This window comes from Myotis lucifugus, unplaced genomic scaffold (assembly GCF_000147115.1).
Source record: "Myotis lucifugus unplaced genomic scaffold, Myoluc2.0 scaffold_907, whole genome shotgun sequence".
NCBI lineage: Eukaryota > Metazoa > Chordata > Mammalia > Chiroptera > Vespertilionidae > Myotis > Myotis lucifugus.
Genome location: NW_005871955.1, coordinates 106,947 through 125,736, shown reverse-complemented (window position 1 = coordinate 125,736; position 18,790 = coordinate 106,947). Strand labels below are relative to the sequence as shown.

The 18,790-nt window shown below is 41.4% G+C and overlaps 1 protein-coding gene across 2 annotated transcripts; it reads left to right on the top strand.

The window, feature by feature from the left end:
* The first annotated feature begins 786 nt into the window (after positions 1-786).
* Positions 787-18,304, top strand: ZFP62 (ZFP62 zinc finger protein). Of its 2 annotated transcripts, XM_023747558.1 has the most exons (3): positions 788-800; positions 12,998-13,059; positions 14,440-18,304. In XM_023747558.1, exon 3 carries the CDS (start codon positions 14,553-14,555, stop codon positions 17,154-17,156), a length of 2,604 nt encoding a protein of 867 aa, XP_023603326.1. In that variant the 5' UTR covers positions 788-800; positions 12,998-13,059; positions 14,440-14,552; the 3' UTR covers positions 17,157-18,304. The 2 variants fall into 2 exon arrangements, with proteins under 2 accessions (XP_014304214.1, XP_023603326.1); XM_014448728.2 differs by lacking the exon at positions 12,998-13,059 and having other exon boundaries at positions 787-800.
* The last annotated feature ends 486 nt before the right edge of the window (positions 18,305-18,790 follow it).

Sequence of the window (18,790 nt, the reverse complement as noted above, 5' to 3'; positions counted from 1 at the left end):
ACACGGGTGGAAGGTCGCTCTTAAAAGTTCTGCCCCTTCGTCCACTGTAATCTATCTTAGAGATCATCAGACCACAAAGAGCTTTTTCTTCTTTAAATATATTTTATTGATTTTTTACAGAGAGGAAGGGAGAGGGATAGAGAGAAACCTCCTGCACATCCCCCACTGGGGATGTGCCCACAATCAAGGTACATGCCCCTGACTGGAATTGAACCTGGGACCCTTCAGTCCGCAGGCCGACACTCTATCCATTGAGCCAATATCTATCTATCTATCTATCTATCTATCTATCTATCTATCTATCTATTTATTTAACAGTGCTGTAGTGCTGTGGTATTGGATTGGTATCCTTTGGATGTTTGGGATGTTCTATAATTTTTTGGATCTAGTCAGGGACATTCCCCCCCCCCCCCCCAAGTTTTGTTGCCTCATAATGGCGCATTCAGTGACATACTATGGCATATCTGATCGAGGGTTTTTAAAGAAGTGATTAAGCAATCATAAAATAATTTTTGTTTTTCATCAGTTAAGCCAGTTATTGGTAGATTGTTAAGTACACCAAATCATTGTTATAGCACATGTAGTGTTTAAAAAACAACCACCACCAAGCAGTTTTTCCCTCCTAGACTTGTGTTTATGAGGTTTAGTCTGACAGTAGCCTAATAAACTAATTCTGTAAATGACTCTCTTCAGGTCAAGTCTTTGCTCTCTTAGCTTCATAAAATCTCTCAGCCTCTCTTTCAGAACCTCCTTTGCTTAACTTATTCTCAAGAATGACTAGATTTCTTCTCCACTACCAGGTATGAGAATGTTCTATTTCATGTTTTACCTTGAGGAAAAATTGTCTTGAATCCTTATGTCCACTTTTAAGTAATAGAACCAACTCATGTTAACCATTTACTGTTCTGATATTCATAAACTACAAATGCAGTAATAACTAAAGCACAAACTATATTGTTCTCTTACTCTCTGCATATCACTTCTCGCTCACTCCTTAGTCCCAGGTTTTATTTATCCAATTCTCCCACTTCCTAAGTATTCTCTTCTGGGTATACATTTTGTGCTCACATTCCCTTGGGTTTTCTCTTTCTGAAGAAAGAAGAGCTGGCTTGGTCATCTCCAAGTCAAAATACACTACCTAAGATACAGAATCCAGATGTGACACTTGGTGGTAGATCGACCTGGGAAATACGGTTGGTGCTGTGGAAATCAGATTAGCTGCTGGCGTGTTGCACCTGTAGCTTGCTGCAGGAAGTGGTTAATAGGCAGCAGTTTACACCAGAGGGAGCCATAGTTGCTCTCTGGTGAGTTGTCTAGGGCGGCTCTAGAGAAGTGGCTCCTGACTCTCTGGGGCAGGGATGGCAAGAATTTAGGGCAGGTTCATACTGTCTGCACGAGCTTCTCTAGGCATTGGTGGTAGAAATGAATGAACAAGTACAGAGGTGCCCAGAGGTCATGGGTCATGTGTCACTTGGAAGGAGTAGATGGTTTTCTGTGGCTGACACTTTTGACTTATGTAACCAGGCCATTGGGCCATGCTCTCTGTTGAGAACTGGTTAGAGAGGAATTTCCAATCCAGCCTTGAGAACTTTTTCAAGCAATTAAAACTTTTCTGGCTCTTCATATGCAAGACTTGTGCTTTTGGAATGATTCTTTTTTTGTGTCATGGGGGTCACATGACTCAGCAACCACATCAGTTGTCTCCCCGCCCCCCCCACCCACCCCGTTTATATGTTGTATTTATTTTGGTAAGCTTCCTAAATTTTATTTTTTTAACAAGGTAAGGCATGAATAAAAATAAATACCCAAATACTTACATGTACACACACACGTATACGTATGTATATATATGTGTATATATGTATACACACATATATACACACACACACACATATACACACACACACATAAATAAGTCATCATGTGAAGATGTAGTACATCTTTATTTCATTGTACCTTGAACTTGGAGTTCTTATTTGAAAAAGCTTTTCATGCTTCATGGTACCTTGCTCAAAAAATTTTTATGGAAAAACAGTTTTAGTAGCAGTTACAATTTAAATGAGAAAGATATTCATGAATATCTCTAAAGTTTTTCCATTTAAATATAAAGTTAAGTTTTGCTGGTTTAGTTTCTTCAATAATATATAAAATATCATACTTTTTACTATGAATGTGGGGAAAATCTGACATGATTGATATGTAATTATGACTCTTCTAAACCACTGTCTAAAAGTTTTCAGTTAGTGGGTTGTAGCAATTCTGGGATGGTGAGACAACATCAGTTATAATCTCTCAGACATTAGGACTCAGTTCTCTGTCCCCTCACTCCATTCTCCCACTGCAGCTAGTATGAGTGATCTCTTAATTTTTTTATTATGAAAAAATTTAGACATGCAGGATGGTAGAATAGTACAATGAGCTGCATATACTCATAGCTCAGATGCAACAGTTGTCAGGATTCTGCTACATTTGTTTCATCTTTCTCTTTTTATTTTTGATTTATTGAAATATTTTAAAGGAATTTATAGGCATAATACCATTTTACCCTAGCATGCTTCAGTCTACCAAAAAAAAAAAAAAAGAGAGAGACATTTTTAACAACCAAAATGCCATTATCACACCATCTTAAATTAACTCTGATTCCTTCCAGGTTGTCAAACTGCTGTGCCTGTGGTCTGTTTTTATATGGCCTGCAAGCTAAGGATGATTTTTACATTTTTAAAGGGATATTAAGCCCTAGCTGGTTTGGCTCAGTGAATAGAGCATCGGCCTGCAGACTGAAGAGTGGCGGGTTTGATTCTGGTCAAGGGCACATGCCCGGGTTGTGGGCTTGATCCCCAGTAGGGGGCGTGCAGGAGGCAGCCGATCAACAATTCTCATTGATGTTTCTTTCTCTCTCTCCCCCTCTCCCTTCCTCTTTAAAATCAATAAAAAAATATATATTTTTTTAAAAAAGGATATTAATAAGCAAATAAAAAAATAAATGACAGCCCTGGCCAGTGTGGCTCAGTGATTAGAAAGTTGGCCCACACACCAAAGTGTCATGGGTTTGATTCCTGGTCAAGGGCATGTACCTGGGTTGCAGGTTCGTCCCCAGCCCCAGACGAGGCGCAAGCAGGAGGCAACCAATTGATATATCTATCTGATCCATGTTTCTCTCACTCTTCCTCCCTCCCACCCTCCTCCCCACTCTTTCTGAAAAGCAATGGAAAAAATATTCTCAGGTATGAGGATTAAATGAATAAATAAATATATAAATACACAGCAGAATCAAATGTGGCCCACAAAATCTACAATATTTTCTATCAGGTCCTTTATGGAAAAGTTTACGAACTCCTGATTTAATGGAGTAAGTAATTGCCCAACATGCATATCTGAGTTTGCTACTTCTTTGCCTTAAACTCCTCAGGATTGAGTCTGGACTCCTTAGTATGATGGGCAGACCGTGGGGCAGCCCTTGTTTTTGCCCACCTACCTATTGGTGCCTGTGCCCTCTGTTCCGGATGCCTGAGGGTGGTAAACACCACTCCCTTTATTCTAACTTTTCCCTTTGCTGGAACTATTCTTTTCCGGAAGCTCTTCCTAGTCCTTTAAGCAGTTCCATCCCTTCTGCCTCCTCCCTCATCTGCTCTGTGTATGCCTCTGCCATTTTTATCATGTGTTAGTTATTTCTCTGCTAAACTCACCTAGTCTGCAAGCTCCTTGATGACAGGGCCTTGTCTTATCCATCTTTGAGTCCCCAGGACCAGCCCAGTGCCTAGGGAAAAGCAGGATATAGATCATAATCCAAGTTCCTTGGGCAACACTCAGTCTCAAGAGATAACACATTAGGTTACATCTTTAGTATTGTGTACAAGAATAATAGTTTATTAAATTCTCTTCATTGCCTTTGCAATTTTAACAGCTTAGTCCTTAGCTATAATAAAATACCATGTATTTGCCCTAGCAGGTTTGGCTCAGTGGATAGAGCATTGGCCGCAGCAGACTGAAGGTCCCGGGTTTGATTCTGGTCAAGGGCACATGCCCAGGTTGTGGGCTCAATCCCCAATAGGGGGCATGTAGGAGGCAGCCGATCAATGATTCTCTCTCATCATTGATGTTTCTATCTCTCCCTCTCCTTTCCTCTCTGAAACCAATAAAAATATATTTAAAAAAGTACTGTGGATTTGGTGCCTTATAAACAACAGACATTTATTTCTCACAGTTCTGGAGGTTGGGAGGCCCAAGATCAGGGCACCAAGGGATCTCTGTAGGTTCTCTTGTAAGAACACTAATCCCACTCATGAGGGCTCCATCCTCATGTCCTAAGAATCTCCCACAGGGTTCCTTCTTAATGCCTTCATCTTTGGGGATTAGGGTTTTAACATAGGAATATTTTTTGAGGGGGGGGGGCACAGAAATTCAAGCCATAGTGTCAGCATTTACTTTAGTGCTAGTTTTATATGTCTTGGTGCTTTTCTGCCTGTGTTTTGTACCTTTTCTTAGTCTCAGTATTGATAAATATGAATCTCATTGCAAACCATCTCTTTCCAGTGAAGATGTACTTTTATATTGATGTGTTTTGATTTCAGTCATTAAGAGGATTGGGTGAACGATGTTGGGTAATGGAACACTGTGTCCCCACCCAAACAGAGGAGGTTAAATAGAGCTGGGACAAAGAGAATGCTGGATTATTTCTGAGGGGTAAGCAGTGAGGTATTTGTGATCATGTACACCAGCTAGTCAGCAGTAAATTAAATAGAGAATCACAGAGGACATGGAGGGGATTAAGAATTAATCTGTAGCCCTAACCGATTTGGCTCAGTGGATAGAGCGTCGGCCTGCGGACTGAGGGGTCCCAGGTTCGATTCCAGTCAAGGGCATGTACCTGGGTTGCGGGCACATACCCAGTGGGAAGTGTGCAGGAGGCAGCTGATCAATGTTTCTCATCGATGTTTCTAACTCTCTATCCCTCTCCCTTCCTCTCTGTAAAAAAATCAATAAAATATAAATAAATAAATAAAGAAAGAAATAAATAAAAATGGTGCCTTGTAAGTTAAAAAAAAAAAAAGAATTAATCTGTAAGAGAGTCAAGGGAAAGGGTCCATCAGGGCTGAGGGCCAGGGAGTGCAGTAGCAGAGGGATTCGTTCACATGGCCCATTTAGTGTCAGGCAAGTCACTCCAAGTGACGGCACGCAGAAGGCTTCAAGTGCCACACTAAGTAGCTTGAGAAGCTTTGGCATTGGGGAATGACCAGGTGTGCACTTTTAAAAACTCTTGACAGCTGTTGGAGGAAGAATTGGATGGGGGTAAGAATGAAGGTAGGGAGACTACAGCAGAAGTTCAGAAGGAAATTTAGGAGGGCCTAAACTAAGGCCTCAGCAGTGGGAATGAAGTTGGGCATAGGGACTTGAGAACTGTATAGGGATGAGAGAAAGAGAAGAGCCCTTTTGGTTTAGGTAACTCTGGGGAGGACAGGAATGGATATGAGGGTCTGTAATTGAAGAGGGGTTCTGGGCCAGAGATAAGGCTCTGTAAGATAGCTTATAGAAGTGATAGGAGCCATGTTTATGCATGGAGCTGCCCAGGAAAGAGTGTGAAGCCAGGAGAGGAACGGTTGGAGATGGAATGGGGCCAGGAACAGCAGGCTGGGGAGTTGGCGCCTGATTTGAAAGAAGCTAATGCAGGGTGGTCTGAGTAGAAGAAATCAGATTGATTAGATAAGGCAGTGGTCAGCAAACTGCGGCTCGCGAGCCACATGTGGCTCTTTGCCCCCTTGAGTGTGGCTCTTCCACAAAATACCACGTGCGGACGCGCACGTACAATGCAATTGAAACTTCGTGGCCCATGCGCAGAAGTCGGTATTTTGTGGAAGAGCCACAGCTTACTCCCAGACAAAAGTACTGGGAGAGGCCATTGTTCCTTTGCTGACACAAAGTCAACAGGCAGACACCATATCTGAGTCTCCATCAATCTGGCTCACACTGTACCCCCTGCCCTAGTGATTCCCTGAGACCCCACCTAAGCTGTTCCCAGTGGTTTTTCCATAGGAATGATGTGTCTTGGCTCATGCTTCAGACTTTCTTAAAATCTCTCAAACAAGCAGCAGCTGGCCTCAGCATGCCCCATACCTCTTGATAAGTGGCCCCAGGCCTGGCATTAGTGGCATTAGTGGCAGCCTGCCTTGGTTCACAGTATGGCCTCTCTTGGACACCTCTAAGCCCAACACAAGAAGCAGCCATTTACAGATTCCTCTGTAGTTTGTGCTGGAAGATCCCAGGCAGGGCACAGGTAGAAGCTGACTTTGTACCTCCTGGGAGGCTCCAGAACCAGTGCACATGGTGGTCAGCTTCAGACCACACCAGATTACAAACCTACTACCTCCATGAGTGACACATGCAAGGGGTGTACTCAGTGAGCACCAAAATCCCACTGAAACAATTCCTGCTCCATTGGGTTGGCTCCTGCACAACAGTGTTTCTGTTGTGGTTGTAGTTGTTCCTCACAGCTGATTAGCCTAGAGCAGCGGTTCTCAACCTGTGGGTCGTGACCCCTTTGGCCGTCAAACGACCCTTTCACAGGGGTCGCCTAAGACCATCCTGCATATCAGATATTTACATTACGATTCATAACAGTAGCAACATTACAGTTATGAAATAGCAACGAAAATAATTTTATGGTTGGGTCACAACATAAGGAACTGTATTTAAAGGGCCAGAATGTTGAGAACCACTGGCCTAGAGGTCAGTTCCTCCCAGTGATGCCTACAACAGTCAAGACTCAACTACAACAGGATCATGCAAAGAACCCACATGGGTGCACCTGGAGTGCCCAGCTCAAGTAATGGGAGGCTGAGCCACTGGGCCCTACAGGACACCTGCTACACAAGGCCACTCTACCAAGTCTGAAAGACACAGCAGCTCTACCTAATACATAGAAACAAACACAGGGAAGCAGTCAAAAAGTAGAGACAAACATGTCACAAATGAAAGAACAGGAGAAATCTCCAGAAAAAGAACTAAATGAAATGGAAGGAAGCAAACTACTAGATACAGAGTTCAATGATTAAAAGGATGCTCAAGGAACTTACATCATCAACAATATAAAAAAAGGACCAGTCAGAAATTAAGGATACACTAACTGAAATGCATAATTTACAGGAGCTCTAGCCAGTTTGGCTCAGTGGCTAGAGTGTCGGCCTGCAAACTGAAGAATAATTTACAGGGAATCAACTGTAGAGTAGAGGATGATGAGAATCAAATAAGCGGTTTGGAATATGAAGAAGCAAAAAAAGACCCAATGAGAAGAGCAAAAAGAAAAAAGAATCCAAAGTTATGAAAATAGTGTAAGGAGCCTCTGGGACAACTTCAAGTGTATGAACATTTGCATTGTGGGTGTGTCAGAAGAAGAGAGGGAGCAAGAAATAGAAAACTTATTTGAAAAAATAACGGCCAAACCGGTTTGGCTCAGTGGATAGAGCATCGGCCTGCAGACTGAGGGTCCCGGGTTTGGTTCTGGTCAGGGGCATGTGCCTTGGTTGCGGGCACAACCCCAGTGGGGGGTGTGCGGGGAGGCAGCTGGTCGATGTTTCTCTCTCATCGATGTTTCTAACTCTCTGTCCCTCTCCCTTCCTCTCTGTAAAAAATCAATAAAATATATTTAAAAAAAAAAAGAAAAATAACGACTAAACTTCCCTTACTGGGTGAAAGAATCATACATACAAGTCTAGGAAGCACAGAGAATGCCAAACAAGAGGAATCCAAAGAGGCCCACACCAAGACACATCATAATTTATATATATATATATATATATATATATATATATATATATATATATATAAAATTAATTTTTACAGAGAAGAAGAGAGGGATAGAGAGTTAGAAACATCGATGAGAGAGAAACATTGATCAGCTGCCTCCTGCACACCTCCCACTGGGGATGTGCCCACAACCAAGGTACATGCCCTTGACTGGAATCAAAACCCGGGACCCCTCAGTCCACAGGCTGATGCTCTATCCACTGAGCCAAACCGGCCAGGGCGACACATTATAATTAAAGTGCCAAAAGTTAAAGACAAAGAATCTTAAAAGCAGCAGGAGAAAAGCAGTTCGTTACTACAAGGGAATGCTCATAATACTGTCAACCAATTTCTCAATGGAAACATTGCAAGCTAGGAGAGAGTGGCAAGAAATATTCAAAGTGATGAAAAGCAGTGACCTACAACCAAGATTACTCTACCCAGCAAAGCTGTCATTTAGAGTGGAAGGTCAGATAAAGACCTTTCCAGATAAGAAAAAGCTAAAGGAGTTCATTATCACCAAACCAGTATTATATGAAATGTTAAAGGGTCTTCTTTAAATAGCAGAAGAAAAGAGATGAAAAATATGAACAATAAAATGGCAATAAATTCATATCTACCAAACAATTGAATCTAAAATAAAAATAAATGAACAAGCAGAACAGAAACACTCAAAGATAGAACATTTTGACAGTTGCCAGATGGGAGGGGGGTTGGGAGGATGGGTGAAAAAGGTGAGGGGATTTAGAGGTAGAAATTGGTAGTTATAGTGTACTTATGGGTGGGTAATGTGCAGCAAGGGGAATATAGTCAGTAATATTCTAATAACTATTAGAATGGGTATGATATTTTTTGGGAGGATCACTTAAATTAATGGCTTATAATTCATTACTGTACTTAATTACCCTGAATTGGGTATTCAAGCTGGCTCTTGTGGTCTATGATATGCCCCCATCATTTTTTTTTTGAGCATCTCCTTAGAACTTCAAATCTCCAAGTTGACATTCAAGAGGCTTAAGGAAGGTCTGCTGTTGTAGCTTTTCCATAACCCCAGTAACTGCAGTGGTAGCTGAACTTTTTTTGTTAGTTTAGAATTTAAAACTAAGTTGCCCCATGTCTAGGAGAAAGTCGTTCCCCACTGTCAATTGTAGCCAGAGCTCCTGTGGGGAAATTATAATAGACTAGTGCAGTGATGGCGAACCTTTTGAGCTCGGCGTGTCAGCATTTTGAAAAACCCTAACTTAACTCTGGTGCCGTGTCACATATAAAAATTTTTGATATTTGCAACCATAGTAAAACAAAGACATATTTTTGATATTTATTTTATATATTTAAATTTAACAAAATCAACCAAAAAAATGAGTTCGCATGTCACCTCTGACACGTGTGTCATAGGTTCACCATCACTGGACTAGTGGTCTGGTGCACAAAATTTGTTCCCTCGGGGGGGGGGTCCCCCAACCTGTCATGTGCCCTGTCACAGTGCAGGAGCCCGGCAATCCATTGCCCCAAAGAGGTAGGCCCTGCCCACCCATCCGGGGTTCCTCGGATTGCCCCAAAGAGGTAGGCCCGAGCGGGAGGAGGCCTGCGGACCCCTGGTGCAGGTGCCTGGAGGCCTCTGCCGCGGCCCCGCCCCCATCCCCAACGTTGCAAGTCCCCGCCCACCCGCGCCTGCTGTACACGCAGCCTCCAGCTGATCGGTTGTTACGCGTGAGGATGTCCCGACCGATTTGCATATTAACCTATTATTTGTATAGATGGGGAGGTATCTAAAGGAGCTCCTGGCCCACGTCATTCCTCATCTGAGTCTCTCTTGCACACAACCATCATGCATTGGGGATCATCCCCGTTTCCCTTTATAGGAGCATTCTTTTCTTCTTTCTTGGCATAGTCCTTTTTCCAATGTCCTTCCCTACCATAAGCACATTGGTTGGAGCCCAGTGGTCTACTTTCCTTGCTCCCTGCCACTGATTTCTTTTCTGATTTCCCTGGACAGTTTCTAGGAAAACCATCACTTGCTTTTGATTTTTAGCTTCTCTTCCATGGAATGCCGTAAAGGCTATATCCACCAATTGTGACAGATTCATTCCTAGAACTCCATCTATCCGCTGAAGCTTTCTCCTAATGTCCAGGGCGTTCTGTCCAATAAAAGTGATGTTAACCATTCGTGAGTTTTCAGCATCCTGGGGATGTATGTTCCTGTACTTCCAGGAAGCCTGATAGATCCTCTCTAAAAACTCAGGCTTTTGCTATACATCCTGTATAATATTCACACCTTTCTCAAACCTTCTAGTATGCATCTTTTCTAATGCTCCAAATGTACCAGGCCTCCATTATTTGGTCCCAATCTGGCTCAGTGAGAGGCTTGGTCCCTGCTGGGTTTGGAGTCCCATTTGGGTTCTTCTGATGCAGTCAGTAGGCTTCCTCTGTAGCCTTACCTATTACTAATCTTTCATCTGCTGTTTGCAAGATATTCAGGAGAGCCTGGACACCTCCCCAATTAGGATGATGGGTGGCAAAAATGAATGTAATTAAATCAGTCATTTTCTGGGTGTCCTACCTATAAGAAGCATTAGAATTCCTTCAGTTTAACAAGTCTGAAGTTGAAATTGCCCTAGCCGGTTTGGCTCAATGGGTAGAGCATTGGCTCACAGACTGAAGGGTCCTGGGTTCTATTCCGGTCAAGGGCACGTTACCTCGGGTGCAGGCTCAATCCTCAGTCGGGGAGTGCATGTGGAGGCAGCCAATCAATGTGTTTCTCTCACGTTGATAATTCTCTCTCTGTCTCTCCCTCTCCCTTCCACTCTCTCTAAAAATCAATGGGAAAATATCCTCAGGTGAGAATTAACCAAAAATAAATAAATAAATAGATAAATAAATAAATAAATTTTAAAAATTTAAATAAAAACTATACAAAAAGCTGTGTATAGAGTGTTTTTCTCCCCTATCCCTTCTGCTCTATTCCACCCTCCCCACCCCTTAGAGGTTTAATGGGCTTTATTGTTTTCTGGCTATTCTCATTATTGTAAAAAAACAACAACAAACCAACAGATACGTGCTTGTTTTCTTATTTTTCTTAAACAAAACGTTGACATATATGCTTTTTTACTGTTAGAGGCACCTCTCACTGACACTAGAGTTATCACCAGACAGCCCCTTCAATCAGTGGGAGAAGGCTGTCCCCAACTTTGATCCTTTTCTCATATAAGTGAATTTATACAAGAGATCGTTGCATTGTGAAAAGCCAGTTTACTGAAGCATGCACCTTTATTAAGAAGCAAAGCCAGCAAACCTATCCATCTGGCTCATGAAGTGCAGGCGGGCTCTCAGCTCATTGAAGAGCGAGTTGGGTGGGGGTCCAAGGTGTTACATAGCCTCCTGTCTATATGTCTCAAATTTCTTCTGCTGAATATTTTGGTGCAGAGTAATTCTCAAGGTCCCTTTTTACTCTGTTGTGGCCTTCCCAGAATTCATGAGAAGCACCTGGCAACTTTATCTTGCCAAGCCTAAGACTGCTGGCTTTTCTGTTTTGGGAGTAAAATAGCCTCTTTTTTCCCTTCCCCTTTGTCCCTCCCTTTCTGCATTCTCTCATTAGGGAGGTTTTTAACCATTTGCCTTCAAGTGTCCTTGGCTGGGGAAGATAATGGCTTATTATTTACAGGCTGGCTGCAAATTGCCCACACCATTTGGTCTTGTTTTACTCTACCTGTCTCAGTTTCCCTATTCCTCCTGCCCTGGAACCCTGTAACATCACTATACAATATATCCTTGAAATTGCTCCTTATTGGTCAATTATAAAGCTATTCCTTATCTTCTAGTACTCCGTTTTGTATTTGCACCATAGCTTATTTAACCACTCTTCTGTGTGTGGACATGTAGTTTTCCATATTTTGTAGACAAATAATCCTACAATGAATAAGTCTATGCATATATACTTTTGTATTGTTGGAAGTGTATCTTCACTATAAATTCCTATATGGGATTTTTGGATTGAAGTGTAAATGCATACATACTTGTGTTTGAGATTGGCAAATTTCTCTCCCAAGAGGTTATGCCAGTTTGTATTCCCAGTAATGTATAAGAGTGCCTGTTTCCCTCACAGCCTCACAACCGAATAGATTGTCAAACTTTTGAATATTTGCCAATCTAATGGGAGAATTAGTATTTTAGTCTAATTATTTGTATTCTTCTACTACTGAGTGAAATTAAAAACACATTTAAGAGCCATTTTAATATTTCTTTTGGTAAATTGTTTGGATCTTTTGCCCATTTTTCTGTAGGATTTCTAGTCTATTTTTCTTCAGCTTTTGAAAATACTTTATATGTTAAGGGTATTAGCCTTTACGTATGATGTATGTTGTAAATGTTTTCTTCCATGTCATTCATTTCTTGATTTTGCTTATGGTATTTGTTGTTGTCGTTAATCCTCATCTGAGGATATTTTTCCACTGATTTTTAGAGAGAGTAGGAGGGAGGGAGAGAGAGAGGGAAACAAAGAAGTGAGAAAGACACATTGATTGATTGCCTCCTGCATGTGCCCCAACCAGGGCCAGAGATCGAGCCTGCAACCGAGGTACATGCCCTTGACCAGAATTGAACCCAGAACCTTTCAATCCGTGGCTGACGCCCTATCCACTGAGCCAAACCGGCTGGGACTGTGGTATACTTTAATATTTAGTATGGCTACTTCCTCTCAGGGCTCTTCCTTTTCTGTTTTTTCTCTAGCAATTTTTGTGTGTTTATTTTAGGGGATTTGGTTTTATGTCTGTAGAAACATAAAGGCCAAAAGGAATGGATAGAGCAGAGTCCCTGATGTATGTGGAAGCAGGATTCAGAGCACAGCTCAAAGATGTTGGTGCTGATGATTCTGGAATTTCACTGCTCACCCAGTGACATGGACTGTTCTGCCCAAAGTATAAAGAAATGGAGCAAGGAACTAGGCTGTGCCACCATTTCTCAGGAACCTCTGAAGGTTTTTTACCTAACATCATGTGTCATTTTGTGAAGCTTTCTCAGCTGAACCACCTTTGGTTTACTGTCTACTGAGTGATGTTTTTTCTATAAATTATTTTAGTGATATTCTGAGTTCCTAGCTTCTTTTCCTTTTCTGTTAATTTTAATTGAGTTCATCATTACAGTCACATGAGCATAAGTTGGATCATAAGTGTCATTCTTTATACATGTCCACTTTTATTGCCTCTGCTTCCTCCTTATATAGAGTTTCTTACGTAGGACTGACAGAAGTCCAGAGTACTGACCCAAAAGAGTCTGATACCCAGGGTAAGAGGAGAGGTCCATATTTTAACTAAGTCTGATCACAAATGTTTAATTGTCTAAGGTTGGGGGATAAGGAACTTAGAAGTGTTTCTCAGGCGTCAGTTTGTCAGTAGGTGGCTACTGATGGAGTGCCAGCTATGTGTAGAGTACCGTCACAGGGACAAAGTTACACTGTCTGGCTCCTAAACTTTGGAAAGGAATTTACCTTTCCTGAGTCCTGTGCTTTATCTTCAGGTTCCAAATATGATCTAATGACCTGACCTCAAATAAATATCAAAATAGCTTAGTGAAGAGAGCATTTTCATATGTGATAAATAAATAAATATCAAAATAAGTAATAATAGCATATGGCACTTCACCAAGTGACAGACATTGTTCTCAACACTTTACATATGTTCTCATTTAATATTCACCAATGAGGATGCTGTGGTACAAAGAGGTTAAATAACTTTCTCAAAGACACACAGCTAGGTATCTGAACCCAGGCGGAATGATTTTCTTTGCCTAATGGTTTGTGTTTTTGCTTTTGATTTTTTATATTCTCTGACTGTATTTAGCCTCTTCGTAAAGTAGGAGTGAAAGTCTTTTTGCCTGGCAGGCCAGAGTGTCCTCTTCCATGTGGAGTTCCTCCCTGGCTACCCTAACTAGCCATTTTACAAGGTCAGAGTTTTCCTTGGAGGGGAAGTCCAGGAGGCCAAACCAACAGGCTTGTTTTCTGTATCATCTCTAACATGACTATCCTCATGATTTTATAACCACCTCCCTAATACTTCCAGTTACCTATTTCTCCTCTTCTTTAGTTTTGCCTGTCTTCTGCTGATTATGTCTTTTAAACTTTTGTCTTATTAATCTGTCTCCTCTTTTTTAGAGATTTCTTCTACCCTCTGTTTGTTTTTCCACGACTTGGTGTCATTTTTAAAAAACGGATCAATGTTGCCCCTGGTTCTGTACATCATTTCAACCCATTTTAACTCACCCTCACCAGGGGTGGGGAACCTTTTTTCTGCCAAGTACCATTTGGATATTTATAACATCATTTGTGGGCCATACAGAATTATCAACTTCAAAATTAGCTTGCTATATTTAGTCAAACATTGTATTAACTCACCCCTAATGCCTTGAGAGGGCCAGACCAAATGATTTCTGGGACTTACGTGGCCCATGGGCTGGACCATCCCCACTCCTATGCTAGAAAAGCTCTCTGTTTTATTGAAAATCCATGGCTCTAGCATTTCAACATTAGCCCTATAGCATCAGAAATTTTGGCATGTCCACCATTGTTTCCCAGCAGTTAAAACACTTGAGTGAATGAGTGAATTTGGATGTAATTCTTTCAGTTTCTTCTAAACAAAGTGAATAAGTATTTTCATTTTCTTGGTTTAGTGTCACATTTCAAGACGAGAGGCACTGAGGATGAGGAATCAACTGAAAAGTGTGAAAATGTCGGAAATGCAGAATCTCTGTGGCTAAAAGTGGAAGGTCTTCACAAGGATCATATGCAGGAATCTAAGGTTGGTGAAACTTGTGATTGGGATAGCAAGGTAGAGAACCAATTGGAAAAGCCTGAGGGAAAAAGAATGATGGAAGACAAAAGTGGCATCAGGGAAAAGATTGGAAAAGCCAAGAACACAGCAAATATAAAGACAGAACAGAAAGACAAGGCATCTGAGAAAAGCTTACATCTGAGCTCAAAGCACGTTACATACCAGACCATCCCTATAGAACAGAGAAGCAGTGAACAAGGCAAATGTGTGGAGAACATCAATGGAAATTCACATCCCCATCTGAAGCAGGAAACCAGTGCTTTTAAGAAATCTCATAAATGTGATGAGTGTGGGAAATTCTTCAAATATAATTCCCGCCTTATTCAACATAAAATTATGCACACTGGGGAAAAACGCTATGAGTGCGAAGACTGTGGAGGGACTTTCCGGAGCAGTTCGAGCCTTCGAGTCCACAAGCGGATCCATACTGGGGAGAAGCCGTATAAGTGTGAGGAATGTGGGAAAGCCTACATGTCCTATTCCAGCCTTATAAACCATAAAAGCACCCATTCTGGGGAGAAGAACTGTAAATGTGATGAGTGTGGAAAATCTTTCAACTATAGCTCTGTTTTAGACCAGCATAAGAGGATCCACACTGGGGAGAAGCCCTATGAATGTGGTGAGTGTGGAAAAGCCTTCAGGAACAGCTCTGGTCTCAGAGTCCACAAAAGGATCCACACAGGGGAGAAGCCTTATGAATGCGATATCTGTGGGAAAACTTTTAGTAATAGCTCTGGCCTTAGGGTTCACAAAAGGATCCACACAGGTGAAAAGCCCTATGAATGTGATGAGTGTGGGAAGGCCTTCATTACTTGCAGAACACTCCTAAACCATAAAAGCATCCACTTTGGAGATAAACCTTACAAATGTGATGAGTGTGAGAAATCATTTAATTATAGCTCTCTCCTCATTCAGCATAAAGTCATCCACACTGGAGAAAAACCTTATGAATGTGATGAATGTGGGAAGGCCTTCAGGAATAGCTCAGGCCTTATTGTACATAAAAGAATCCACACGGGAGAGAAACCTTACAAGTGTGATGTCTGTGGCAAAGCGTTCAGCTATAGCTCAGGCCTTGCAGTCCATAAAAGCATTCACCCTGGGAAGAAAGCTCATGAATGTAAGGAGTGTGGAAAATCTTTCAGCTATAACTCACTTCTTCTTCAACATAAGACTATTCACACTGGAGAGAGACCTTATGTATGTGATGTGTGTGGCAAAACCTTCAGAAACAATTCAGGTCTCAAAGTCCACAGGAGGCTCCACACTGGGGAAAAACCATACAAGTGTGATGTGTGTGGGAAAGCCTATATCTCACGTTCTAGCCTTAAAAACCACAAAGGAATCCATCTTGGGGAGAAGCCCTATAAATGTAGCTATTGTGAGAAATCTTTCAATTATAGCTCTGCCCTTGAACAGCATAAAAGGATTCATACGAGGGAGAAACCTTTTGGGTGTGATGAGTGTGGAAAAGCCTTCAGAAATAATTCAGGTCTTAAAGTACATAAACGAATCCATACTGGGGAGAGACCTTACAAATGTGAAGAATGTGGGAAAGCCTACATCTCGCTCTCAAGCCTTATAAATCATAAAAGTGTACACCCTGGGGAAAAGCCCTATAAGTGTGAGGAGTGTGAAAAGGCCTTTATCACATACCGAACCCTTATAAACCACAAAAAAATTCATCTTGGGGAGAAGCCCTACAAATGTGATGTGTGTGAGAAATCTTTTAATTACACCTCACTCCTTTCTCAACACAAAAGAGTTCACACTAGAGAAAAGCCCTATGAATGCGACAGGTGTGAGAAGGTCTTCAGAAACAACTCAAGCCTTAAGGTGCATAAAAGAATTCATACTGGGGAGAAACCCTATGAATGTGATGTGTGTGGAAAAGCCTACATCTCACACTCAAGCCTTATTAACCATAAAAGTACCCACCCTGGCAAGACACCCTATACATGTGATGAATGTGGAAAAGCTTTTTTCTCAAGCAGAACTCTTATAAGCCATAAAAGAGTTCATCTTGGGGAGAAACCCTTCAAATGTGTCGAGTGTGGGAAATCTTTCAGTTACAGCTCACTTCTTTCTCAACACAAGAGGATCCACACAGGGGAGAAGCCCTATGTATGTGATGGTTGTGGAAAGGCATTCCGGAACAGCTCAGGCCTCACAGTGCATAAAAGGATCCACACGGGCGAGAAACCCTATGGATGTGATGAGTGTGGGAAGGCCTACATCTCACACTCGAGTCTTATCAACCATAAAAGCATCCATCGTGGGCAGCAGCCCTATAATTGTGAGTGTGGGAAATCCTTTAATTATAGATCTGTTCTTGACCAACACAAAAGGATCCACACTGGGAAGAAGCCATTCAAGTGTAGTGAGTGTGGGAAGGCTTTTAATATCAGATCAGATCTCACCAAGCATAAAAGAATCCATGCAGGGGAGGAATCTTTAAATGTGCCAAATGTGGGAAGTTACAGTGGCACATCACAAAAGAGAACTCATGAGGGTGGGAATGTTCTGGATGGGACCAGGATGAGCTTGTCTCTGTAGGAGGCAAAGCTTACTGAGTCTCAAAGAACTCAAATGGGAGAACAATCCTGTGAATGTAAGAATATCTGAGGTCCTTGTTCATGGCTTATAATTTACATGGTATAAACAAAACCATGATCTTTTCTATGCTTCAGTCATAGCCAGCAAGGAAGCCTCCAATGTCAAGGTAGTTGAGCCCTATGTTTCATACTGGGGATAAAACCTATCAAAATGATAGAATGTTAAAATAAAACCTTCAAAATAAGCAGAGATTTCTGGAAAGACAAGGAAATATATGAATGAGAAAAGGGTTTCATTTAGAAGTCACACAGTCACCATTAGAAAGTTCATATTTAGGTAAGTTCTGTGAATCTAAGTGTGGGACATTCAGGTATAGCTTTGAGTCCCAATTATAGATTGGTCAGTGGAAAAATCCCAAGAAGGTCCTCCAACAGGCAAATTCAGGGAGAGATAGGCTTCAGGGAATATAAATTTATTTAATAGTGATCATGGGATAAAAAGAATATAATTGAATGGTTTGGGAAGGAGGTGATGACAAATTCTGAAATAAAATTTGAATTTTGTGGGGAAAGTAAAGAGTGTAAGATAAGAGAGAACCTCTTTTAAAAAAAAGACAGGTTGATTGGATTATGCTATTATAATGTGATACACTAGTTGAGTGGGTGAAAGTTTTTTTAAAATTCAAATAAAACCCCTCAATGAATAATAAATGTGTAATGAGTGAAAACCTACAAATAAAAGGTTGTGCCATGGAGAGAAATACAGCACATTCAGGTACTAACGGAACACATCATTATGAATTTGCACAAAAAGAATTGATTCAGGGATTCCTATGAATAGGAATGCTGAGAAGGAGAGCATTTTATTGTAGAAATGAAAAAATTAAGTACCAATAATCAGGGCATAGGAAATTCATGCTTCTTAATCTTGTAAAATGATTGTGTTGGCCTGTTATTGTAAAGCTTTTATGCACTACATGTGTGTATTGTCTTTTGTAAAATATTATGAATATGTTGTTCAGGGCTTACTCTCTCTTGGCCATGAAGAGACTGATAATTGTGGCAAGGTAAGGTGGAACTCCAATAAAGAAATCCCTCAAAAGTGAACAGGCTGTGCCTGGACTTGAGATGGAGCAGTATGCAGGGAAAGCCGTTTGTGTCACATCTTTGTGGGGTACGTTATGCCAGATACAAACCTCGGAGGGCAGCAGGGGCTCATCCCCCAGGGCTAGCAGCTCAGGTCTCAATAGAAGTGAGGTGGTACCTCCACCAGGAGAAGTGCAACATGGATTGAACCTCACATACTGGTGCTGAATCATAACTCCTGGGAATGGGCAAGCTCTTAATGGTAGTCACCACACAAACAGTTCTGTTAGGAACTGATAAAATTTAACAAAATATTAACTTTGTATAAAGCTGTTAACTAGGTAACTCAAAGGATGAAATGAGAATCTTCTGAGAGTTAAGTAACCTGTCCAAGAATAGTCTGGGTGGGTCCAGTCTGTAGAGGCTGAGTTCCCTGTCAGGTCTCTCTGGTTCCAAAATTCACTCTTTTACAAGAGAAGAATCGCTTGCCAGATAGTGTCCCTGCTCTCTCTAGGACTTCGTGTATCTTGCCACAAAGTTTACATTCCT

Coding starts and splice junctions, on each gene's coding strand:
- ZFP62 (XM_014448728.2), top strand. CDS start 14,553: ATGCAGGAATCTAAGGTTGGTGAAACTTGTGATTGGGATAGCAAGGTA.